Source organism: Pleurodeles waltl, chromosome 1_1 (genome assembly GCF_031143425.1).
Source record: "Pleurodeles waltl isolate 20211129_DDA chromosome 1_1, aPleWal1.hap1.20221129, whole genome shotgun sequence".
NCBI classification, from domain to species: domain Eukaryota; kingdom Metazoa; phylum Chordata; class Amphibia; order Caudata; family Salamandridae; genus Pleurodeles; species Pleurodeles waltl.
The window spans coordinates 834665858-834692855 of record NC_090436.1 but is presented as its reverse complement, the minus strand read 5'-3'; the positions used below and the strand labels follow the sequence as shown (position 1 = coordinate 834692855).

General features: G+C 43.6%; 1 protein-coding gene across 1 annotated transcript in view; it reads right to left on the bottom strand.

Annotated features, from left to right (window-relative positions):
- Window positions 1-26998, bottom strand: part of GDA (guanine deaminase) — a 599621-nt gene that overhangs the window by 229397 nt on the left and 343226 nt on the right. The window contains exon 6 of the mRNA XM_069228937.1: window positions 6419-6524. Within this exon, the coding sequence (XP_069085038.1) occupies window positions 6419-6524 (106 nt within the window). The remainder of the gene's footprint in view (window positions 1-6418; window positions 6525-26998) is intronic.

The following is a 26998-nucleotide window of genomic DNA, read 5'->3' as shown; positions in this document are numbered from 1 at the left end:
TATATGTAGGGGCAGAAACTAAGGTTGTAGTGAATTCTAAGGAAGTGGGAAGGGTAAAGATCAATCGTGGTACCAGGCAGGGATGCCCTGTATCCCCAATCCTCTTCACATTTTTCATTGAGCCTCTGGCTATTAGAATTAGAAATAATGAACTGATCTGGCCGCCGCTGGGAGGGATGCCTAAAGTCAGATTGGTTGCATATAATATTATTTTATATTTGGAAGCAGATAATAGGAATATACAATGGGTGATAAATGAAATTAAGGAATTAACAATTATAGGAAGCTATAAGGTAAATCAGACAAAAATTGAGACACCATTATGTAATGCATCTGCCTCAGACCTTCCTCCAGGTTTACCATTTAACCCCCAGTGCCCTATTCGCAATTTAGAAGTATATGTTACCAAGGACTTATCCCAACTTTTTCAATTGAACTATGGTGTAACTCTTAGTAAAATTAAGGCCTTTCTGGAAAGATGAATGCTTTTATCAATCATGGTGATAGGGAAAGTCTCCCTTATCAAAATGTCTATCTTGCTATCACTTTTATTTTTTTTTATAAATCTTCCTCTACTGATATAGAGGGCATAATTTGAACAACTCAGTACCATTTTTTGAAAATGTATATGGCAGAATAAAAAATCTAGGCCCATATTTATACCTTTTTTTGTGCCGCATTTGCGTCATTTTCTGACACAAAGGCGGCGCAAACTTACCATTACAATTATATTTTGTACATTTGTACCGCTTTTGCATCACAAAATTACGCAAATGCGGCACAAAAAAAGTATAAATATGGGCCCTAGGGTCAAGAAGGAAATTTTAGAATTGGATAAAGCATTAGGGGATTGGCACTTCCACAGCCTAAGACGTACTATCAGGCATCTTTTCTGGACAGACTAATTCAACTTTCATTATCAAATAACCCCATGATAAATTTTTGTTAAATATTATGATTAAAGATACTTGTACTAAAAAACAGGTGTTTCTAAAGATCGCACAGATACCTAAGAAGTCTAGGTGTAAGACTCTGAAGGAGATAGAACAGTGTGCCCAAGCGTTATTTAAATATTGAGAAATACCAACTTGCCACATGTATTCCCGAATACAAGAGAGTGCAGTGTGGGGACTGGGGATAGAGAAATCAATGGAATATAAATGGGAAGCCAAGGGGTTTAGGAAACTGTGTGATTTCTATATCTGCTCAGTGTTAATTACATAGTATCAAGTAACCCAGAGATATGGGACAAAATAGCCTCGGTCTCCAGCTTAGTTACAGATAAATAATTGGTTTTTTAAAGGTTAATTTCCAAGAAATGAAGGAGGCAACCAACTTGCTAGTATGCCTGTTTTGTGAAAACAAGTTAATGGGAGTCAGTAATTAGTACAGGTTTCTCCAAACGTTTTCAAATCAATCATTAGTGCCAGATTTCTTGGAGAAATTTTATGGAGAAATGGGATGCAGACTAACTATGGGTAAGTGGCAATTTATCTCTGAGCTGGGGTACAAGTCTCTTCGAGCAGCCAGTTATAGAAGGATGGCCTTTCTCTCAAGATGGCCAGTGTACTAATCACCGTCTCGGCTTAAAAAAATGTATCCTTCCCAACCCAACTAGTGTTTCAGATGTAAGGCTCATGATAGAGGTTACTGGGGTCATATTTTCATCTTGTGTTCCAGGTTGCAACATTTCTGGAATGGGGTATTTTTTGAAGTCAGTAAAACAATATGGGCTAATGTCCAACCTGAGCTTACACTGATGTTATTTGCCTCCTCTCATGCAGTGGGTAAAAATACATTTCTTCAATGTTATATTTCAATAGCGACTATGGTAGCTCACTTTTGCAATCTTCATTTTGCAAATTGAAAGTCTATGACTATCCCTACAGTCCAGTAATAGACGGAAAAAATGCAAAGAACCAAGATGTTCAAAGAAGCATATGCAAAAAGAGTAGGGGCTGTTTTGAGGGTTTTGGCAATATGGGGGGGGGGGAGGGGAAGCACTGTTGCACTTTCAGCCACAGGTACAAGACTAAAGAGTCATTTTAGTAATTTTGAAGAAAAACAATATGGGCTAATGGACACTTTAAGCCACAGGTACAAGACTAAAGAGTCATTTTAGTAATTTTGAGGAATAAGGAAGGCATTGGCTGCTGGGTACTCGTTGGGTCAGATGGTGACATGACAAGGCTAGCTAAATTTACCATTATTAAAACACACTGTTTGGTTAGGCACTTTTTAAGCACAGTTGCACTTTAAGCTTTTGTACTTTATACGGCTTGCTGCACTTTAGCATTCTTATATACAATGTTCGTTTTAGCACTTTTGTAGCACGGATACACTTTGAGCCTTAGCACTTTTCCGAATGTACATTTGTTATAGAAGTGGGATGTGGATGCCAATGGACAAAGAAGCAGGATTGTATTGTATGAGATTGTCTTACTGTATTACAGATTTATAGCTGCATACATTCAACCTTGATGCATTGTGAGTTTTTTACCCTGCTCAATACAAAAAAAAAAGAAAAAAAGAAGATCATGGGATTAAAGAGGCTTATCGGAAAATAGAGTAAAGGACAGGGCCTGTGCAAAATTAATTATAGAGTGATACCTTATTGTGCTGTGGTACTGAATCCTGCAATAAGATTGTTCCAAATTCCATCCAATGCCCAGTGGTTCACATGTATTGATTTGTGTCAAGCACTTTTCTTGTTTCCTCTTCAGGAAGATATTCAATATCTCTTTGCATTCAGATTCTGCAACAGAGGACTAGGTTTTGGGCCTACATTTTGTGGCTGGGTCAGACTCTTCTATTGCTGCCCTCTGGCGAGGGTGCAGGTTAATGGAGTGGTCTATTGCATATTTGCCCTTCAGAGGGGTACCAAGCAGGGATGCCCTCTCTCCCCTATGGTATTTGCACTGGCACTGGAGCCACCTGCGGCCTGGATTCACCAAGACCCATTGATACAGGGAGTGTGGACATATGGAGGATGGAGGAACCGCATCTCCCTTTACGCAGATGATATCCTGCTATATGTCACTCAGGCCACCCTCTCTATTATAGGATACCTCAGATCTTAGATATCTTTGGGAGCCACTCAGGCTACCAAATTAACTGGACTAAATCACTGGTCTTCCCCTTATTGGGTAATGCCCTAAACCTCACAACTGAATGCACGGCACAATTGGTATTGGAGGGCTTCTAATATTTGGGGATATATGTCACCCAGAACCCACAGGAATTTTTGCTCAGAAACCTATTCCCACAACTAGACAGGCTCCAACAGGATGTGCTCCTTTGGACCCTTGTCGGTAGAGCAGCATTATAAAACATTATGACCCTCCCGCACCTCCTCCATGTCCTCCAGAATACGCCATAATAAAATCTCTCTGAGTTATTTAAAAAAAATGGCCACGGGTCCTCTTACTGCTTTGGAATAGAGGTACCCCACGCATTGTGGTGAATAAGCTACAGAGGGTGGTATATGGAGCCGGCCTTGCAGTGCCAGATATCCTTAGTATAATTGGGTGACACAGATGCTAGTGGTCAACCACAGAGTCTTGTCGGACCATCATAAATCAGCCTATTGAGTGGACAGGGAGGTCATGGATCGAACAGGGCACAAATTATCCCTTCCTGTAGGAGGCAGGAGCGTACCCTTCTGACACATATTCAGACAGTAGTTAGAGTATGGAGGGTGGCCACAGATTACTTGGGCTGGAAAGGTAAATTGTCCAATACGTCTCCATTATCGGACAGCGACCTACTACACAAAGTGGGTGGCTGAACAGGTTTCTCGAGGTGGGAGTTATTTGGCATACAACACATGGGGGATATCTGTAGAGACGAGGCCCTAATACAATTTGAGGTTCTATATCACTAATTAGAACTGGCTGAGTCAAGGAAATATAGATACCTTCAACCGGGACATATCTTCGGTGTCATATAGTGGAAGGGGAACAGCTTCCCAAGGCGTCCCTGCTAGAGGACCCTCTTCTGTCAGAGCCCATACCCGAAAAAAAATATTTCAGTAATCTATAGAAAGCTGGTTGACAACTCCTCTAACCCATTGGTGGCACTGAGAGAGGGCTAGTGGGGTGATGTGGGAGACGTTGAAGATGATGATTGGGTGGAGGCTCTCCAGAGTCCAAGGGACATAGCGATCGGGCCCAGTTTCGGGTGGCTCAGCTCAGGATATTAAGCAGGTCCTACTACTCCAGGACCCTCCTTTATAAGATAGGCAGAGCACCCTCATCACTGTGTCTCATACAGTGTGGCCGGGAGGGCACCTTCTTTCATATCCTCCAGGAATGTCCTGTGATAACCATATGCCGGCAGAAGGTCACAGAGACAATGTCCCGGGTTCTGTCTAAGGAAATTACCTTAGATCCAAAATGACTCCTATTGATGATATCGGGGGAAAATCCTGGCTGCAATATCAAGGGATTAGGTTGGTGATGGGTGTGGCCAAACAAAATATAGCAAGGAATTGGGGTATGGTGAATCCCCCCAGACTCAAAGACTGGGAGTCTGACCTAGACTGGTGCAAAAAGGCAGAATAAGTGATATACCAGAGTAGGGGGTTGCACAAAAAGTGGGAGAAGGTATGGGGACCCGGATGTGACTATAGAGGCTACTGATGGTGAATTGCACGGTGAGATGGCTTAGAGGGTCTTTTAAATTGAGCCAAGATAAAAGTATGTTGTATATAATGGATTGGCCCGTAAAAGCACCCCAACTGATATGTAAGTTTGCTCTACCTTCTGGAAGTTGACCCTCATTGCTTTATATGACACTTACCATTTGTTGAGCGTCATTGTATGATGAGTGATATTGCTATAAAAATACTTATAAAAAAAATAAAAAATCTGCAACGGAGTCCTTATGTGGTGTAGGATTCCACAGGTCTATATTGAAATTCCTTCAATCTTCTCCCAAATCCTGAAGAAGGATCTGGAAAGTCGATATCTGCCCTTCATCTCAGTACTAGTTCAGTACATTAACAACATGATGGTGAAAACAAGACAGAGGTGTAGACTTGCACAGTTCCATTGCTATACCACTTAGATGAAAATTGGCATGAATTGTCACCTGCTAAATTACCGAGAATTACAATGCTAGAATATGCAATAGGGAAGCTCCATTCTTTGTCATGGAAGGCACGACTGAGGTCCTTTTCCCAGCCAGTTCGAGGGGGGGGGGGTGGCTAGGGAGGTGTGCATGTGTGTACTCAGCCCTTTATACAACCATTTAAACAAGTGACTGCCAGTACCCAGTTCGTAAACTGCTTGGATGAAGGAGTGCATCTCGGATTCTGTTGCCGTGGGCGCCATGTATGTCCAGACATTTTGGCATGAGTCAAAAAAAGAGATTTGGACAATCCATGAATTTGCATAAAGTCGAGGTAGGGCATGAATTCTCCAGGTAAATTAACAAAGAAATACAATAGACGGGGGAGCATCATCCTAGAGAGTGTCAAGCGGCCAGCCACTGGTAGGCGTGGCGTGACCCAGAACCATACTTATGCATGAAGGGGGGTGATGGTTTTCACTAAATTGCCATCCTGCAGGTCTGTGAGGGACCTATAGATCTGCATACCAAGGTAACGAAATGTGGAACGGTCCTGAAAGAAGAATGTATGAGATTTGGTGTGATTATCTCGGAGGCCTGAGAGATCTCCGAACAGGCGGAGTAAGGTGGCGAGTGGTGTAAGATCCATGGACAGATCGCATATATAGATTATATATCATCCGCTTACATGGAAACGGCATGACATTGTGGTATATCCCAGTCGCAGGCCATCAACCTGATGGTTTGTCCTAGGGACAGTTCTGTTTGCAGGATATTTTCACATTTTGTCACATAAAAATAATGGGAAGGTGACTTTGCATTTGCATTATGTATGGTACTGTTTATCTGTGATGTTTACAAGAAAAGTAGCTATCAACAATAAAATGGTTACTTTCTAGTGAGGGGTTCCAAGTCACAACGTAGACAAGGTGTTAGAATTTTGACTTGTCTATGATGGTGTTTAGATCCATCCCATGGAGGAGAAAGTGAGACAGTGTGAGAGGAAGAGAGATGAAGAGAGACAGAGAGCAAGAGACTGGAGGGACATTCGCTACCTTGGGATATGTGACATCATAATGTCGACAGCTACTTTTCTTGTGAACATCATTGGTAGACCTTGCCATACCCAATGCAGAGCAATCCCATCAATTTCATGTGCCAAATATGAAACGATTCTGGAAACAGAACTGCAAGATTATTCACAAAAGCACTTCTTCTCAACCAAAAACAAATTACAGAATCTCCTCATGTACAACGATCAACTCAACCCTATATTTTATCAACAGATAGATCATATTTTAGTACTCCATATCTAAAGAAAATATACCAGTGACATCCAGCATTTTACCTTTTTGTTTCTGAAAGACATGTTCTGGTGTCCTCCTTGTATTCTGGATATATTTCATTTTTATCCATGCAAACCTTGCCTACAAACGCCCGCTGTCCAAAGTGATCTGTGAAAGGTGAAGAAAATCAAGATGATTTATTGATTTGACTTGGATTCTCCTTCATAGTCACAAGTACAAGTGAGTTCCATCACATGAATAAAGACCTTGTTCTCACAGTATTAGAGGGTGTCTTGGGGAAAAAGCATGTATTTCTCATATGGAGGATTCAGGGTGAGGTTTCAGGTGTTAAGTCAGATTTCAGCTTTCTTTCTGCTCATGCTGGCAAATACCCTGGAGGTAGTACTTGTTTGGGAACTTGGCATGGTTACAAATTTAAGGCCCATATTTGTGACCCGGTTTGCGGTGCATTTGCACCACACAATGTGATACATGTGCGACACAAACCTCAAGTGAGATTTATGAAGCCACGCAAAGCCACCTGAGTGACTTCATAAATCTTGAGTAATGCAACACTGCACAAACCACTGTGTTGCATTACACTGTACCAGGGAGGCATTTCCATGGTTGCTGCATGGTTGTACCCATGGAATATCCATGGAAATTGACGTATTTTCAGATTCAACAGAAAAGTTAGGCCTGCAAATGCACTAAAAACCTACCCATCCCCAAATGAGGCGTTATTAGGAGAAAGATCTTTATTTCTCCTCGTTTTTCCCTCCTACTATGTGTCCTGCATAAAGCAGCACACATAGTAAGAGGGAAAGCCTTTCCTCTTACTATGTGTGCTGCATAAAGCAGCACACATAGTAAAAGCGAAAAGTCTCCCAGGATTATTTTGTGCACCTTCCTGCTCAAAGCAGACACACTTGCTCCATGTCGCAATCCTGCCATTTCCCTGTGACGCCACGCTGCAAGGTGACTTGCTGCACTGTGTCACAAGTTAATAAAAATGCTCCTAACTGTATTGTTGCAAATTTACTGATGACATGCTGATAGGGGCTTGGTAATGTTCTGTACTGGCAGGTAAATGCTGCCAGGTAGAAACAATCCTTGTGCTTTGCAACCTGTGAGTTTCTTAGCATGCAGAAGGACTTTGAGTACTTGGAAGATGTCCAGTACTGAGCCGTGGCAGACCTCTGGAAAGTGGAGCTGGAAAGCGGTGAGGAGATGCTCTCTAAGAGGCTGTGCAATGCCTGAGCTCCTGGAGGCTCAGGTAAGCGAGTCTGCCAGTCCAGACTGGTTCATGCTGTTTGTGGCGGAGAGTGGGCTGCTAAATGCCAGCTGATAATGTTGGTGCTGTTGTGTTTTTCACCCCTGAATCACGAAAAGGCATGTTAGCCTGAGCGTTGACTGCTGAGTTTCACCATGGTTGATCCAAGAGGCCTATTGTGGCTGTACGCTCAACCCCCTGGAGCCAGAAACGCTCTCGGTGGGCTGGCGGTGGCTTGAGGATGCAGGAGAAAGTGAGTGGCTAAAGAGGACACCAATTTTGAGTAAACGTCTCATAAATCAAAGCAACAATGTGGTGTACAACAGGGAGTAGTAGAGCTTCTCGAAAATCTCGGAATAGGTATTTTACCGCTCTACTCTGTCTGGATTATAACTTGTTACAGTTGCCAAGCGGCCCACTGTTGTCACAGTAAAGATAAAAGGAGACAGCTTCTCCACATTCTAACACTGTTTAACAACTGAAGGGGTTGCAGAAATTATACTGTTTTGCTATTTACACTATTTGAATTCACCTGCTACAAAGTAACTCCCGTGGCAAGAGGTGTGAAGAAGGCTAATGTGCTTGCATGGAATCGTCTCCATTAATGAGCTCACAGTAGTAAGGCACCTATTTGCTTTTTTTCCCCTCTCACCTTTTACAGTCTGGAGGTACCCTTCTGGAGTCTCACTGAAGGCTCCGGTTCCACGCTATGCTGTATTATTGACCTGTTTGTATTTGCCAACCCTCCTCAGTTTGGGGGGCTGTCTTCTTGACACCACACTTTTTGGCATATGTCATGGGGAAAAGGAAGGCCCCAAATCCTAAAACATCCTTTTGCCCCAATAGCACAACCATAGAATCCTTTCTTGGCAGAGCAGTTGGTGTTATTAGCAAATAATTTGTTTTAGCAGAAAGGTGTCCCTCTTTGAACTTAGCTGACTTAACAAACATCTCTTTGCCAGCTGACCGTGGCTCTGTTGTACAGGGAGGACCTGTGGCCCACCTGGATAATGAGGTCGAACTATCCAATACCGTTGTCCCCTGGCCCTGCCCAGGAACTGCCAGCCCAGCAGTCAATCTCTATTAGCACTCCAGCTGCTAAGCACAAGAGGAAATCTAAGTATATTACTTCTAGTCTTAAAGAAATGTGAACAATACCCCTGGCCTCTCTGCTGCTATGTCTAACAATCTCCCCAGCTCCCATGATGACCCTGCATGGGCCCCTGTTTTCTCCAAATTTGCAGCTGTTTTTATTAATTGCTTGCACCCGTAATGGAAAAAGTTGCTAAACTTGATGCTGAAATCTCTAAGATTACTAGAACCTGTTAACACGTAATGTGCCTTCCTTGACTGAGGCAACTTATTTCACTACTCCAGCCATTGTGCTAATGTCTGAGCCTAAATCTAACATGACTGAGGGTATACTTGCTCCAGTTAAGAAAACCACTCAAACATTTTGCAGTAGGCCCTCTGTGAGGCATATTCCTTTAGAGACTTCTGAAAGAGTGACCAATGTACAATCAATTAATCAATCATCATATTTGTATAGCCCGCTAACCACTGAAGAGGGTATCCAGGCACTGTTGTAGTTGCGTCTGTCTCAGTCGAACAGCCATGTATTGAGATCTCTTCTGAACTCCTGGATAGAGAGAGATGACCTTAGTTGGGGAGGAGGCTGCTCCAGAACTTTGCTGCTATGTATGTGAACGAGCGACCACCGTAAGAGCTGCGGCAAATTCGTGGCATGGTCACGAAGGCAAGCAATGCAGAATGAAGGGGTCTGGAGGAGTGGTGAAAATCCATGTGATGGTTGAGGAAAGCTGATCCAAGGTTGTGGAGAGATTTTTATGTGAACGTCAGGAGCTTGAATTGGCAGCGCTTTTGCATGGGGAGCCAGTGTGTACCAGACTGTGACTATCCACCTTCTAACCCTGACCTATGATCTAAATATTCTTTTGCACATATAAACCTTCCTCCTGCAGGTTGGTTATTTTGTCTTAGTCGTGGCCAACATTCTGAAGACAGAGAATCAAAATCTGTGTTCACTGTTCAGCTAAAAAAGAAAGCATGTCACTGGCTTGTAGGACATTCGGATTTCAATGCCTGGTACTACAATATTCTGATGCAATGTGTGGACTGGATTGGGCCCACAGCAAAGTTGTTTTGTGGTGATAGTGTAATCGTAAATTTCAGACATCCAATTTTTGCAAGGTGTGTGCTTTTCTATCATTGCTGCACTTTGGATGTGAATGGAAACATACGCGTCTTATCCTTGGGATTTTTTCAATAGACATCTTCAAAAGGGCCAAGCTTCGATCTCTTTTCTGGAGGCACACGTGCCTACACAAACAGAAGATTCCAACATTCCATGTAGTAACCGTTTTGCACTTCTGATATTATCAATGATATAGATTGATGCTATTAACATTTTGATGATCTGACCTGTGCTCATTGGTGGACAAACCCCTCAGTGCAATATCTAAATGTGTCTCTCAGGCTGTTGATACCACTGCTGCCATACTCTCTGCCATTTGCCAGGTAACTGAGGATACACATTCTGTTAATCTTGCCATTATTGCTACTTTGCCCAACCCTACAGAGAATGGCCGCCCAGGTCCCATTTTGAAACTGATTCATTGAAACGTGTCAGTTCTCAGGTCCAAGTTGGACGATGATCATTGGCTTACCTATGTTAAAAACTTTGGGGCATATTCATGAAATTATCGCCCAGCATGTCACCTTGCTGTGCTGCATGTTATTGAAAGGTCAAGAATGCACTGTACTTAACAATATTCTGCGTATTCCTGTCTTTTCCCAGTGCTGGCACACAATGTGCTGCCTAGCACCAATGCATACCCCCTTGCACCATGGTGCAAGGGTGCCTACACTGTAAGCAGGATTGTTTTTGTGCAGGAAGGAGCAACTGCATGCACAAAAACAATCCCCTGAGGCATTTTCCTCTTTCTATGTGTGCTAGAGCACACATAGAAAGATGGAAAATGAGGATAAATAAACATATTTCTCATTGTTACTCCTCACCTGGGGCATTCCCAGGCCTACCACTTACAGTACATCTGGGAATGCACCAAAATATCTGGGTGTTGCCTGGGAACCTCCAAGCACCACCCATGGAGGGCCTCCCAGAGCCAGAGTAACGCAATGCAGCGATTTACTGCAGATCAATCAAGCCACTCAAGATCACGGAAGATGGCCTTGCATGGCTTGATAAACTACACTGAGTAGTTGTGTTGCGCTTGCAACCTGTTGTGTTGTGCACGTGTGATGCAAATACATGATAACTATGGCCCTTTGACTTTATCATGCTCCAAGAAACCTGGTGTTTGGAACATCTTACGTGGGAGTTTCTGTGTTTCAGCCTGCAGATCCAATAGACAAAGATCAAGCAGAGGTTTAATCACTTTTGTCTGGACAACTTGTGATCTTATGATTATTCCTATGCCTATAAAACTTGCAGAGTTACAAATTCTTGGGGTGGGACATTTCAACAAATTAAATTTTTATAATAATAATTTCAGCAATGCCGTTGGGTCTTGTTGCAGCACTTGTATTATTGATGATCTTTTTTTGACCATGCAATTTTTATGTAGAAGGTCTTTTATAGTGTTTAATCATTTTTACATTTTAATTGAGGGGAATTTGATTGGCAAATTAGGTTCCAACCACACTGTGCTTCAACCATTTTAGGTTTACCAGGAGGATTGTACGTCTGGCATTTCTGTTTGAAGGGGTGACAAGCTATATAAGTATCTATTTTAACTTGGCTGCATAATGCAATCGAACTGAAGGGAGACATTGATTCTGATACGCCCACTTTTACTGCAAGAGGCCGGGGCAAATTATGGTTTATATCTTTGTCTCTCCCCATATGGGGACAACATTTGAAAATCATTTATTCTTACTGGGACTTCACAGACTGCTGCCATGTAGGATTACCTCCAGCTTTCCCATTGAATAGTAGATTGGATTTAGCTGAGGTGATCGAGGAGAATGGTGAATCGAGGAAAGCCCCTGTGTCTGATGGGGTTCCAAAGGATCTGTATAAGGAGAACATCACATTTTGAGCATCTGTTATTAACAATGTGGTCAACACTGCCGTCATCAGCGCCCTTCTGGGCTCTTGGCACACAGTTGTGATTGTTCCCATATATAAATAAAGGCTGCAGACAGGATCTTCAAATGTTAAATTCAAAGGTTTAAATTATTGGGCCTATTGTCCTTAGCAGGATCGAGAGCTGGGCTGGCCTTAATCAGGTGATATGCCCTGTGCAATATGGGTTCAGATGGGGGCTCGACATGCTAGAACAATGTCCTAACCTCTACCTAATTATCAGCAAGTACATGTCAGTCAAAGAGGGGGACCGTTCCTCTCTTTTACTGAATTAAGAAGCACTTTTGACACAGCTAATAGTAAAAAGTTATGACATCTTGTTAGATCTGGGGCTTGATGATGATCTGGTTGTATTTTTACAGGCCTTACACTGTGGAGTTTGTGCCACAGTAAGGTATGGACCAGGAGGCAAATGCACTGAGCCCTTTAATTTACAGTGAGGTGTGAGCCAAGGCAGTGTCCTGGAGCCCACCTTGTTTCTTCTATATATAAATGGCTTGAACGATCATGTGCAATCTTCAGGGAAGGACTTGTTCTAGTCCACCTCAGTACTGGCTCTAGTTTATTCAGACAATGCTGTCTTGATGTCTTGCACCCCCAATGGTTGAAGGACCCTAATTAATAGTTTTGTCGCCTTTATGGACCACTTGCATCTGGAAACTGTTATTCCTAAAACCAAATACATGAAATGTGTTTCCAGAGTAGTTAAAGCAGGCTTCTTTTGGATTAGGGGAAGGCTTACTGAGCAGATTACTAACTTTCTGTTGGACTTTTGCTTATGCAGGGTCATCCCCAGTCTTTTTGCCTCCTGCCTCCTATTTTTTTATTGACCTGTTGCTGTTGGCTTTTCAACTCTGAGCACTTTACCACTGCTAACCAGTGCTAAAGTGCATATGCTCTCCGTGTAAATTGTATGTAATTGGTTTATCCATGATTGGCATATTTGATTTACTAGTAAGTCCCTAGTAAGGTGCACTAGAGGTGCCAGGGCCTGTAAATCAAATGCTACTAGTGGGCCTGCAGCACTGGTTGTGCCACCCACATAAGTAGCTCTGTAATCATGTCTCAGACCTGCCACTGCAGTGTCTGTGTGTGTATTTTTACACTGTAAATTCGACTTGGCAAGTGTACCCACTTGCCAAGCCTAAACCTTCCCTTTTCTTACATGTAAGGCACCCCTAAGGTAGGCCCTAGGTAGCCCCAAGGGCAGGGTGCAGTGTATGGATAAGGTAGGACATATAGTAATGTGGTTTATATGTCCTGACAGTGAAATACTGCCAATTTCGTTTTTCACTGTTGCAAAGCCTGTCTCTCTCATAGGATAATATGGGGGCTACCTTTAAATATGATTAAAGTGTAGATTCCCCTAGAGAGTAGATGGACATGTGGAGTTTGGGGTCCCTGAACTCACAATTTAAAAATACATCTTTTAGTAAAGTTGATTTTAAGATTGTGCGTTTGAAAATGCCACTTTTAGAAAGTGAGCATTTTCTTGCTTAAACCATTCTGTGACTCTGCCGTGTTTGTGGATTCCCTGTCTGGGTCAGTTTGACAGTTGGGTTGTTTTTCACCTCACACCAGACAGTGACACAAAGGGGGCTGGGGTGTAACCTGCATTTCCTGATTAGCCATCTCTGCTAGGAGGGAGGGGTGGAGTGGTCACTCTCATCTGAAAGGACTGTGCCTGCCTCTGACAATGCCGGCTCCAACCCCCTGCTGTGTGTCTGATGACTTGCCTGGGCAAGGCAGGATTTCACAAGTAGGTGTGAGTCCCCTTTGAAGAAAGGTGAGTTCAAAGACTAAAATGGGTATAAGAAGGGCACCCAAATCTACAGACTTTAGAAACACTTCTGGAACCAAGAGGAACCTCTGCCTGGAGAAGAGCTGATAGCTGAGGAAGACGTGCTGCCCTGCCTGTGACTGTGCTTTGTGGAGCTTTCCTGCAGTGCTGCTTCTGCCAGAGTAAGAGGGCAAAGACTGGACTTTGTGTGCCTTCCATCTTGGGAAGAAATCTCCAAGGGCTTGAGTTAGAGCTTGCCTCCTGTTGTTTGAAGTCTCAGGGACAGCAAAGACTTCTCTCTGCCAGCACCTGGAGTCTCTGGAGAGACTCCTGCTCTGACAAGTGGTGCCCTGTCCAGTCCCTGGGCCCTTGAAAGGAAAGCTGGTGGAAATCCAAGGAAATCGACTTCGGACGACTCCGGACCGACGCCGCTGCTGAATCCGGTAACGCCGCCTGCACCTGACGCCGTGACCTTCGCTGGAACGCGACCCTCTTCGCAGGCCCGTCGCCGCAGCCGCCCCGCTGAAGTCCGCGACTCCGTGGAAGTCGCCGCACCACGTCGTGACCGACGCCGCTTGAAGTGCACGGATTCAACGTTTCGCACAGACGCAGCGATTCCTGACTTCGCGCCTCGGCTTGTTTTCACTCTTCACCAAAGGTACTGTACTTGGGGGTCTACACGACTCCGTGTCCGGCGCCGCTGGTGTCGGCTTGTTGGGAACGACTCCGTCACGACGCCGTGTTAACATCTCATTGAAGCATTTTTGTTTCTAAGTGCTATTTTTGAGTTTAATCTTTAAAAATTCATAACTTGACTTGTGTATGTCGGATTTTTGTAGTTTTGGTCTTGTTTTGTTTAGATAAATATTTACTATTTTTCTAAACCAGTGTTGTGTCATTTTGTAGTGTTTTCATTAAGTTACTGTGTGTGTTGGTACAAATACTTTACACCTAGCGCTCTGAAGTTAAGCCTACTGCTCTGCCAAGCTACCAAGGGGGTAAGCAGGGGTTAGCTGAGGGTGATTCTCTTTTACCCTGACTAGAGTGAGGGTCCTTGCTTGAACAGGGGGTAACCTGACTGTCAACCAAAGACCCCATTTCTAACACTTTCTATACCGCTTGTGGTTGCCCTGTGTATCCAATCAATGTTTATGCTTTAATCATTCTGTTTGGGGCTCTGTTTCACTTCGCAAAAAGAGTAGGTAACAAACCAATTCAGCCTCTCTTGGAGGTCAATGACTGTAATTGTTTACCTGTTTTAATGTATGGTGCTGGAGTTTGAGTGTGATGTTATCAAGTTGCAGGTAGAGGAGCATCCATTCCTCCGGTCCTTGCTTGGCCTTTCCCCATTGACTCCTTACTTTTTCCTACATTAGGAACTGGGAGGCAGATTTATGGGAAGTGGAGCTGTACAGAGTGCAGTGCCACTTTCCCAGCGCTCCTTAGCACCCCCTACTGCCACCATGTGTGCTCCGTATTTAAAATACGGCACACCATAGCACAGGGTAGGGGGCAATAATGTCATTTTTCATGACGCTATTGATGTACTCTGCAGGAGTAGCGCCTAAATATTGGTGCTACTCCTGCAGAGTACATAGGGCTCCATTCTAAAGAATGGAAGGCCTCTTTTAAAGCCTGCTCTTGAGCAGGCGTCAAAAGTGCCATAAAAAGTTGCCATTTTTCCGGCTGCCCTAAGGGGGAATGCCCACTTTGCATACATTATGCCTGGCTCAAGCATAATGTAGTGCAAAGAGTTACAGAGTGGCGCAGTGCATGCATTGCGCCACCCTGTAAATAAGGCGTGGGGAATTTTGGCCTCGTTGGGCCACATTAACGTACAAAACAATGACGTTAATGTGGTGCAACGTGGCGCTAGGGCACTATAAATATGCCCCTTAGTACCACCAATGTGTCTGATCTATTTAAGGCTGCACCACTATTGCTCTGGGTCTCTGTCTGGGCAAATAAGCATACCATTCTCAATCAGAAGATTGTTATAGATTGTATGAACTGTGAGAGAAACATGCCCCGCTAAATTATGTTCAATTTGCCTCCAAAGCCAAAGGATGAAATGAGTTGTTTACATCTTCCCACTCACTAACCAAGCTGATGTCTCCTGAGCTAAATATCTCTCTATAAGTTACTGTGAGGTATCCAGGAAGCAACAGGAGATAAGGAATCCCCTTTTGCAGGATTACCCATTGTCCAAACTTCATCAAACCTGGAGGCATATTTGCCCCGGGTAAAGAGCCCTTGGAAAAGATTACTCTTAGGTAAATTTCAGCTGCGAACTATAAAATTACAGCATTGCTTTCCCTTGGGTCAATATGATGACTCATCTGTTTTTGTTAGCCCTTGTGATGAGACCCCGGTACAAACTTAAAGCACGTTTTAGTTCTTTCTGTAAATAATATGAATTGCAAACCAAGACGTTTTTAAAACCAGTTCTCAAGCTCAATGTTTTTTGTCAAAGACAGCCTACTTTCTACTTTTTAAGCATGTTTCTGAATTACCAGTTATGTTTTCACATAGGGAATTTCTTGAAGTCAGTACTACCTAAACGAAATTCATTACTTGTCTGATATTTTGTTCTTTTTCCTTTTTCTCTTACTTTCTATATTATTATAAACGTATTTACAGCTATTTTTAATTGATAATTATACATGTCATGCTTTTATGATTGTTTTAAAAAATCAAATAAAACTCTTTATTGTTTGATTGATTGTTTGATTGATTTATTGAAGTGTATTGTCTAAAGTTTCCATTTGTTTGCCAACTGTGCAAGACAAGTGTCTGTCTTGTTATGATGTGAATAAGCATGCAATACATATTATGATGTTTAATGCTACTTGGGAAACCCCATTCCAGGGCAGAAGGTAATTTTCTCTCTGGATTTGTATCTAGTCATCTGTTGGGGTCATAATGTCCATATAGTTTTGACCTTCATGTCCAAATTATGCTCCAAAGTGCAATCATCTACTTAGCTCAAATGCAAATACTACCACAATTTAGACTTTTTTTTTTACATAAACCATGATGCTACAAAGTTACAAATGTCATTGACATTTTTTAACTTTTTTTAAGGTCACGCACAATTGAGCCATCCCTGTCACCACTGATTTCAAAGTGAGTCTTACATGGTCAAGTTGTAATTTAATGTTTTCGGAGTTGCAATGATTTCTTCCTATGTTGCTAGGCACATACCAAGATTAAGTTGGACCAAGGCCTAGGGCCTCATTACGAGTCTGGTGCTCTTTAGAGTGCCAGACTCACGGTGGCGGTCAGACGGCCGCACTCCAGACATTCAGCTGCTAAATTATGGCCCTGGCAGTCAGACCTCAAGGAGACCGCCATCACTGCCAGGAACATGGTTTCCAGCGGCATGACAGCAGTCGGAGTCGTGGTCAGCCATGGCATCACTGAGTTGAGTGCCGTCGTGCTGATCACAAGTCTAATTTCTGCTAACCTTTTCATGGAGCTGGCCCTGCCATGAAAAGGCTAGTGGAAAGCCAGTCCTAGGCGTCACGGGGGGGCCCGCACTGCCCACAACCATGTAATGGGCAGCGCAGGGGTCCCCATGCCCAGCACCCTTGGAATTCACATTTCCTGCTATGGCAGACAGTGTGTATTCCGAGGGTGCTGGGAGCAACCTCTGTGCAACGGCATTGGGCTGGGCTCCATAAGGAGCTGAGGCCTATGTCTCTGCACTGTTTCCAATGGGCTGACTGGCAGAAACCTCAGATTTCTGAGGTTTCCACTGGTCAGCCCAGTGGCAACCTTGTAATCGGCCTGGGGGGAAGACGGTCAGCTCCGTGGTGGTCTCTTCTCCACAGGGCTGGCGGGTCGACGGTCGGCCCGCCAACCTCGTAATGAGGCCCTTGGTCTCTCCTAATTAGACTCATGATAGAGGAACATGCCCCTGACAAACATTTTTTATAACATTTGATAATCGTAAAGACTAGGTGTTATTCATATGACATTGACAAATGTATGTATCACACCTTACCTGAAAAATGTAATGTCTCTTCTTATCCACCAGATTACACAAACAGCATCTGCCATCAGACCTTCCTAAACATTGTATTGATCTGAGGAGGCATTTTTTAAATTTTTGGTCCTTGACGAGTCCACCTACATACCCTCCCTTCTTAGGTATGGTATTAGCACACTCCTATTTTTTTTTTCTTAGGGTTATTCCTATGGCCTGAGATGGCGACCAGCAACCATGAAACACGTAACTTAGTTTTTAATATCTTTGGCTTACTTTGCATTTCACTTTGGACCCGTGCAGAGAATTTGAGTCTCATGTTGATTTTATTTTGTGCATTTTTTCAAGGTAATTTAACAGGCATTCCATCACTGTCACTTTCAAGCTCTGCACCCATCATGGACCACGGGTATAAATAGCCCTCCTTTAGCAGTCGAGAAAATTGAATGGAAGGTGGCTTTCTGGAGAATTGTTGAGACGTTACAGTAATGTGCTGCTACATTAACAAAGGTCATGGGCCACAAAGGATTCAACTTTTTACTGCAGGGCCATTTTGCAAAACAGAAAGCTTTCTGTATTTTTAGCAGATCCTTCTGCAGAATATTTGAGTGAGAGCACTTCGTCACTACTGAATGCTGTGCAGTCACCCTCAATATTTTGCTGCCTTAGAGCACTAACAGTGTAGCCGAGGTGGTGGTAATTTTACTAGTTTTGTATATGATTTTTAAAATGTCCTCACTAGCATAACATGTCCTTGTGAGTCCATGCCTTTGTACTTAGTACTTTGGGGTTTATGTGTGTGGGGAATAAACTGGAAGCCACAGAGGCAGGCATTTAGGAACATTTTGAGCATTTATTTGCTCCTAATGAAGGCCTAAAGATAGACCTCTGCTCACTATGCTATTTGGCACTTTTTTAAATCATTCTGAGGCCTGAGTGAAAACTATTCAGAGGAAAGAATTTTAATGTGCTGTTATTGCCCTACTGCAGCCAGAGACACCCTTCCCAATCTCATTATTAGAAGATCAGTGCATGCACGTACATTAGGTCCCACCTTTAGAGTACACGAATCTATTCAGTCCCATATCTAACCCTAAAGTTGTCCATCTCCCTGAAGAGTGTGGGATGGTGCAGTGGGCAACTTCCATTTAGGTTAGTGGCACATAGTTAGCTTGAGTAAGCAAGACATAGCAAGCACAGTTGTGCCTCAAATGAAATGGAGGTTTGGCATACAATGCTTACAATGTCAAAAACTGTTTAAAGTGACATAAAACTTCCAGGGGTTTCCTTAGCAAAGCACACGCCTTCCTGCTGAAAAGCCTTCAGTACATGAACTAGTTTCTTCAAGATCTGTTCTTGTATTTGATGTGCATTTGAGATTATTTTCACATTCAGAAGCTCAAGATTCGATATGTCAATTTCTTCAAGAGGATAGTCAGTTTCACAATTGCAGACAAAGAGCTCTTGTAACAAACAACCAATGATGTGCAATTGGTGAAAAGTGCTGCAGACATGATGCGAGAATAATCAAGAACGGTCTTTCTATGTAGGGTTGCAGCTCAGATTGATACCATTCAATTCCTAACCCTCTGATGAATTAATGTGAACTATGTTTTTTCCTTACCTTTTTGGTAGGCAGTCTGGAATGATGTTCGTAAAATGTTGATATATTTATGACTATTGTTGGAACATCATTATTTGATTAGTCTCCTGTATCTCAGATGCATTTCGTGTCTGTTCTCTACCTAATACAGTTACTACAAAGTCCTGAAATTGACTTCAATTTGCTCATCGGCGGACAGAACTGGAGCTTTTGGGAGTGAGGGTTCAGGCTACTTATTTGCTGAGGACTGGTCCCGAGCCTGATATTACACTTAAAAACCTACCAGGAGAGACGCCTCCTGCTCTATCCACTCTAACGTGCCTTTCCTTGGCTGATGTGAGTTCCTTTTTTGTTCCTTCTAGTGGCTTTGGAAATAAAACTATTTCTTCTGGATCTGAGTTAGCGCTTATACGTTTGCCTGGAATGCTCGCATGAATTTTCTTTACTTTTCAGAACTGATACTTTGTGAAACCCACCTCTATCAGGGTGGAACATGATGAAATCAGAATTCTTGGCTATTAGTGAAAGTCCACAAAAGAAGGGAGCCAGGTTTGATTTAGATCCTCATGTGTTGGCTGGGTGATTGCCCAGACAAAGGTAAACGTAAACAATTGTCAAGTTAGACAATTGACACCAAAAATAAGGCATAGAATTATCAAGGGCTTGCATTACCTTTACACCAAGCAAGGTGATGCATGGCAATGCAAGACCTTGAACGACTCTGGGCGGCATAGTAAACTTGGAGTAACACAAGGCAGTGCAAGTCACTGCCTTGCGTTATTCTGCGTAGGGAAGGCATTCCATGGGTGGAGCGAGGTTGTTTCCATGCATCCACCCATGGTTTTTGGCACATTGCCAGATATACTACGACTAGTAAACCTGGGAATGTGTCAAATGGCTACACCGTTCCAGGTGAGGCATATCAAGGAGAAATATCTTTATTCTTTATTTTTCTTATTATTTCTTTTTTCTACATGTGGTGCATTCTGCAGCACACATAGAAAGAGGAAAATGCCTCTGCAGATTTTGCGCAGCAAGGTGCCCCTTCCTGCACAAAAACAATCCTGTCTGTTTTGCATGCACCTCTGAATCATGGCACTGGGATGCATACATTGCCACATAGCAGCCACAAGAATGCCAGCACAGAGAGAGCGGGAATGTGCCATATATTAGTAAATGTGGTGCATTCCTGCTCTCTCTATTTGAAGCAGCGTAGCAAGTTGCCTTGCTGTGTTGCATTGCACCAAATGACGATAAATCTGGCCCTAGAGCTGATGTAGCTCATTAAAAGGAATGCTACCCACCAGTATCTGGTGTAGGTGCTTCATTACAAATAGCCAATAGCGTATACATCAGGCAATCATGCTCCCATAGCAACAAGGGCAGCTTTGAGACATGCTGATGCAATGTGGTGCACTTTTGTAGTTCTTTCAGTAGGCACAAGCTGCTTTAGTGGTTTTAATATAGCATCGTTCTCTGGCAGCAATTTATTTAGGTGGGTCATATTCCTGTAGAACAAAGGTTTTCCATGTGTTTAGAAACATGGACATACATATTTGTATGGTGGTGAGTATAACATGTATCTGAAATGACTGGAAGATTATTGAGTCAACTTGATAGTGTCAAGAGTAACTTGGATTATTTAACATTCCTTGAAGTGTTGAAAATTCATACGAAAATTGATAAATGCAATACATGCTTATCTCCATATCGTTGTTTGGAAGGATAGTTACATACTATTCAGAATATAGTTCATTCATCTCAGTTCTCTTTGTCTCTTTGGCTGACATCAAACAGTATGAACCAATAACACATTGTCCAGGTGGCAAGCTGGCCCATTTCTTGAATATTGCAAGAATTTATCATCATCCGTTTCCCGCGACAGACATGTGCCTGTTGATAGCTCCCACTTTCATTTATGATCGAAAAAGAGGTGGTGTATATGGTATTAGAAGCAACGTGGTTCCAGTAACAAGTAAAAAACGCCATTTTCTGGCATTGTTACAGTGTATGTGAAGGCAAAATTCTCTTCCTCCTGGAGTGCTTAATTTCCTCCACTACGCCTGGTCAATAAAACAAAAACTATAGTAAGAACATCAGTCGTTTGAAGTGCTGGATTTCTAAGTAGGGTGCACATGCCCCTCTCTACTTCTTGTGAGCTCTCCAAAGATATGTCATTAAGCTACAGAAGGCTATCTTGATATACATTTTTTGATACTTTTCAAAATTATACATACAATTTGTATTTAAACACAAGCAGGCATGCTATTTTTCGGACTAAAGGTACTTTTCGATTATTTTTTTGTTTTAAGATGTTCCAGTAAGAGACTTTGAGATTGGAAAGTACTCCAGTTTGATGCTAGAACTAAACGTTGATGAGATGCAAAATGCAGAGCTGTGAGGTTTGTTTACAGATTGCTAAACTGGCAACAGATTTTTCAAAAAGCAAAACTTCACTGCCATTTAGGACTGCCCCTGACAGAATCTCCTGAAGATGATCACACATTTCCCAGGTTTACCTATGTTCTTCAGAACTAAGCATTTGCGGTCCTGCAGCACTTTTTCATTGCGATTAAATCAAGTATATGTCCCTTTATATGTCTGAGAAATACCTTCATAATTTCTTGGGATGAATGCATTCAATTCAATTATGATGGAGGCTTGGGAATTGCTCATATATGGCAATATTATGTCGAAATAATCGCTTCTACCACTAATAAATGATTGATTCTTTGCATATAGAGCCAGACCAATGGTGATACTCCAGCAAGACCTATTTGATGGACAGGCCCTAAATGGGCATCTATCTGGTACACAAATTCATAGCTCCTGAAGGACTCCTGACAAAGTAGTTTTGGTCCCTGGAGGAAGGCACTAGGTTGGAATAGGTGGAAAGGGAAGCTCACACATGAGATACTACTGTGACAGGGAAAATTGCTCCCCCAAATGGCATCTCTTCAAATATTGAAACAATGGGATATCATTGGAATATCTAAACTGGGAGATGTATAGGGACCAGACTGTCTAAAAATGTTTGAAGGGGGAGTGTTCAAGATGGCACAGAGACAGTAGCTCGACTCTGGAGCTCTGCTAACAACACCTACAGGACGAGCTGTTGTGGAGCTGCCTGGGCCCCGTCGGACTCCACTTTACACCGGGGGAGCCCTCTGGCTGCTGGAAGTGCTCTCATTCCATACGTATTGCTGCAGCAGGGATGAAACTGGAGGCAAACCTCAACCGGCCAATGGAGTGAGCCCTCCAAAAATGGTGGCCGTTGCGCATTGAACACCACAGCAGACTGTGGTGGGCATAGCCGCAGTGCCGCTGGGGGTGGAGAGGAGACCCACTCCACCGTACCGCAGCAGTGATGGAACGAATGAGAAGCCACGAAGTCCAACAGCTGCTGGATCTGAGGTTTGGTGGTTGTGGCCTGGTGGGCCCCATAGCCGCCTACAACTGACTTGGGGTGGCCGTGCCTCTGCTTTTGGTGGGTGGCCCTGCACAGCCAGCTCACCTGGGGGCACCACCTACCCCAACCTCGCCGGCTGTGCAACATACCTAGAGTGGACGCTGGAGAGGACAGACTACGCTGATCTGGCCCAGTGCTTCTGCACCCCGTGCCAAAGCCATGAACAGCCCCACAGCTGGTGTCCGCCAGCTGTTGGATTGGGGCAACTGCACATTGAGATAGTGGATGCACTTGCCGGTGGTGACCAGACTGGTGGAGTGACCCAAGCTGCAATGATTTTCCTGCCCAGTATCTCAGGTCCTCCCACCTTTTTCTGCAGTGGGCACTCCCCCAGGGTCCACACCTTCTGGGCGATAGCTCTCCATAGTGCTTTCTTTTGATGGCCATTGACCTGAATGGATGCAAAAGACAAATCAAGAGATTATAATCACAAGCTTCATCACAAATAGTTGAGTCACATACATGTCATTAGCACCAAGCTAGGACTTTTCTATTTGTCAGTACTCCCCAAGCGTGACACACACAAGCCAATAAGTACAGAGACAAGACTGCAGACATATATATTTCCATCTGCAGATTAAGCCACTACCCTGTTCATGGCCTACAATGACTAAGCAAGCTTACTGGCATCGGGTAGCCTATGCTCTAGCAATCTGTAATGTGATGTGAGCCACTAAGCAATACTACACACCTATGTGGTTTCTGCAGGCTAAACTTCTTAGGCATGAATGGACCAACACATTCACATTCTGTGAGAATGATTTACTGCATGAAGTCCCTACAGGCAACTGCCAGAGTACAAACTTCATTACACATGAGTAACAATCGAGGGCCTGGCATGATGGGTACAGAAAGTGTCAATGTGTGGACATTTGGTCCAAAAATGTCACTTCGGGGGGTAGGGTTCTGTGCTATGTAGCTATACCACATAACACTCCTTTGGACATATGTGTCCATCCTACAGAGATGGCATCCAGCAAACAAAGGCATACGTTGTACAGTTTCTGCTATGTGACCAAGCTACTGAGTCACATATCATGGCTTCCTAGGAATAAACACTCTGTCTGCAATGCGGGACTGTCAGTTATGCAATACGCCTGTACAGGACAAATATGACCGTTGTGGGAAGGTGACAAAAGAGCTGCAGGAGTCAGGGACTAGATTAATTATTTACCTCTGAACCCTTTCCTATTCTAGTCAAAGCACTGAGGCATTTAGGGCAGGTTTTGCCACCAGAGCCTCATATTAGCCACATGACAGGATCTGCTGAGGAACAGAGAGTCGGCACGGTACCACAGCAGCATAGCCACAGTGACTCTCACATAGCCTACACTAGGTCTCATACTGGGAGATTCATGTGACAGGCCCTGGTCTCTGCAGGCTGAGCTGACAGAACTTACATAACACTCCATTCCCATCACTTTCATGCATGACAGTACATCAAGTAGACAACAGAAATTTTGCATGTGGTTTGTGTGGCAACCTGAAGGGCCGAGTGAGTCATGATATGCCTTCCACGCAACAGTTTAGCAAGGGAAGATGTGTTTTGAAAGATCTGTGGCACTATACAAATTGCTCACATGACTTTCAGCTGACTCATACAACATGCATAGTCAGCTCATGCTGTCAATCACATACATGTTGTCTGACATTTACAACAATCATAAGGAAAGAGATGTCAGTGGATGGCAGTAATGTCTCTTTGCCTAGTTTTGTGCATTAAAAAAAAAGACAATCTAGGTCGCCATAAACCTCACACAACACAACGTAACTGAATTTTAACATATGGCATTGGTCACCAATACCGGCACATTGTCCATTCCATTGATGCCACACAGACTGCAGGAGGAGGGAAAGGATGATGAAGTACAGAAAATCTTGTGCACTTGAGGAGCTTACCTGCTCCTCTGGTGAGCCATAGAGCTGTTCATATAGGGGTAGGACCTCAATCCCTAGCCTCTCCAGCTCCTTACGAGAGAAGGCAGGGCCCTATCACCTGCTAGACATGTCATGATTGCTCCCAGAAGTGGCACACAGCAGCTCAGGTAGTGGAGGTGTTGCTGGCAGCAGTGTCAGAAGTCAAGTGAGTGAATCTGCAGAACATGGTGGTCATGTCCACCACGTTCACAGCTGTCACCACCGGCAGACACAGCCATTGGTCTGTGACCACCACTGGAAACAACGTTAGCCTCTGGCTGTGTCTGCCGTGGTTGCAGCCGCCTAGCACCATGACGACATCCATTGGAATTCGCGAGCGGTTCCTAATGTCCTGTGAAGTAGGTCAGGCAGCCACCATTTTGGAAGCCTGAAATGCTGTATTGGGACTTATAAACTGTGTCACAGCTGCGAAAGTTGATTTTTGACCTCACAAACCGGTTTATCCTGTCTTGTCAGGTAGGTCCTACTGATCAAACCCCATTGTAGTATGTTGCAGGGCACAGGTGGCTTTTAGCAGTGGGGCACAGTCCACCACTGCCAATGGTCATTTTGGGGTTAGGAATATCCAGTTACATTTTGAGGGAACACTGTGTTGCACATCTTTACTTTTGGTCCATATACATGTTGTGACGACCTGTGTTGGAAACAATGGTGGCCACATGTGACCCTTGTGTTATTTGCAGCTGTGATGTGTCTTGGTTGCCATGTCTATCCTTTCAGAAATACCTTGACACATGAAATTATTGACATGCATCATGTATGTTGCTGTGGACATACTGACTAATGTTAGAAATCATGTCTTGTCATACATAGGGACACAGGGAGAGGGAGGATGCGACAACCTCCTGCCTACCATCCACTGCCAAACCTTTAGACCATGGAAGAATGCCACATAATCCTGCTGTACCATCTGAATAGGCAAACAATAGTGGATTTATGTTGTCAGTTGAAGCCAGATCTGATGCCAGCTATTAGTTATCCAACCAGCATACCACCCATTGTACAAGTCATGTCAGTATTGAACTTCCTAGCCACAGGGTCCTACCAACATACAGTTACCCTACCTGCTGGCATGTTCCAAACTGTGTTCAGTCTGGTGTTGAAGGATTTCCTCTTAGCAATGGTGAAACACCTGGACAGCTATATCCTGTTTCCCCATGTGAGGATTTAGCCCATTTGAAGGCTGACTTTTATGGTTTTGCACTTATCACACATGTATTGGGGCCACTGATGGCACACATGTTGGCTTTATCTGACCACAGGCCAAAGAATAAATATACACCAACAATAAAAAACTTACATTCCATCAAAGTGCAAGTTGTCTGTTTGGCGGATCTCCACATTTCACAGGTCTGTGTCCGTTATCTGGGTTCAGCCCATGATTTCTTCATGATGCGGAACAGAACCATACCCCAGCTGATTTCACAACTGTACCCAGAGAGGGCCTGGCTGGTTGGTAAGTCACATCTGTTCTGCCTGTTTATGTGCAATATATGATGCTACAATCATGAAGTGAGTGACTCATTGTTGCACATATGTCCAATTCCTCAACAGGAGACTCCGCATATCCAAACCGTCTTTGGTTGTTGACGCTAATAAAGAATCCTACTACACCAGGGGAAGTCTACTTCAATGAGGCCAATGGAAGAACAAGGTGGGTAGTGAAGTAGGCTTTTGGGCTCCTGATGGCCAGATTTAGATGTCTTGACCGGACTGGTAGATCCATCCTCTACTCACCCGGAAAAGTGTGTCAGATCATTGTGGCATGCTGCATGCTCCTTAACATTGCCCAGCAAAAGAATAACCCTTACATTCCAGAGGAGGGGGAGCCTGCAGTGCCACCGGGTGAGCCCCTTGAAATATCAAGTGAGGATGACAGTGGTGAAGAGGGAAGATTTCATCAACAGCTACTTTTCATGAGTGTAAGTATTTGATGTGATGTAATGACAGTGACTGTACAATGAACTGTAGATTTGAGGATGTGTGGAGTTCAGTGTTTTAGCAACAACTAGGGAGCTTATACTCTGCAATATTCAGCCAAAGGCTGCTTGAAGAGTCAGTTTTTGACATATCCCCACCTTGATGCTGCTGCTTTGTTTGTGTCAGTCTCATTGCAATGTAATTTCATTTCAACACGCTTGCTATGAGATTTGTGTAATAGGTATGTTTTCAAGCCTATACTCCTTGTTTTGTCTTTGTAGAGGTACCTTCACAGTGATATCCCCATGTGGGCATTTCAGGGTTGTGACATTGGCAGGTATCTGATGTTGTTCTGACATACAGAATGGACATGGATTGTTCCAGGTAATGTGGGTCACGGATGTGGCGTATGAGACCTGTGCCAAAGCAGCTTAAACAGTGATTGGGTAGAAGGTCTGAACTGCACATTGGACTTGTTTTGTGTGCTGTGGTGGGCTGATTGCATCATGAATGTCATCATGTGGGCATGAAATATGCAGTCA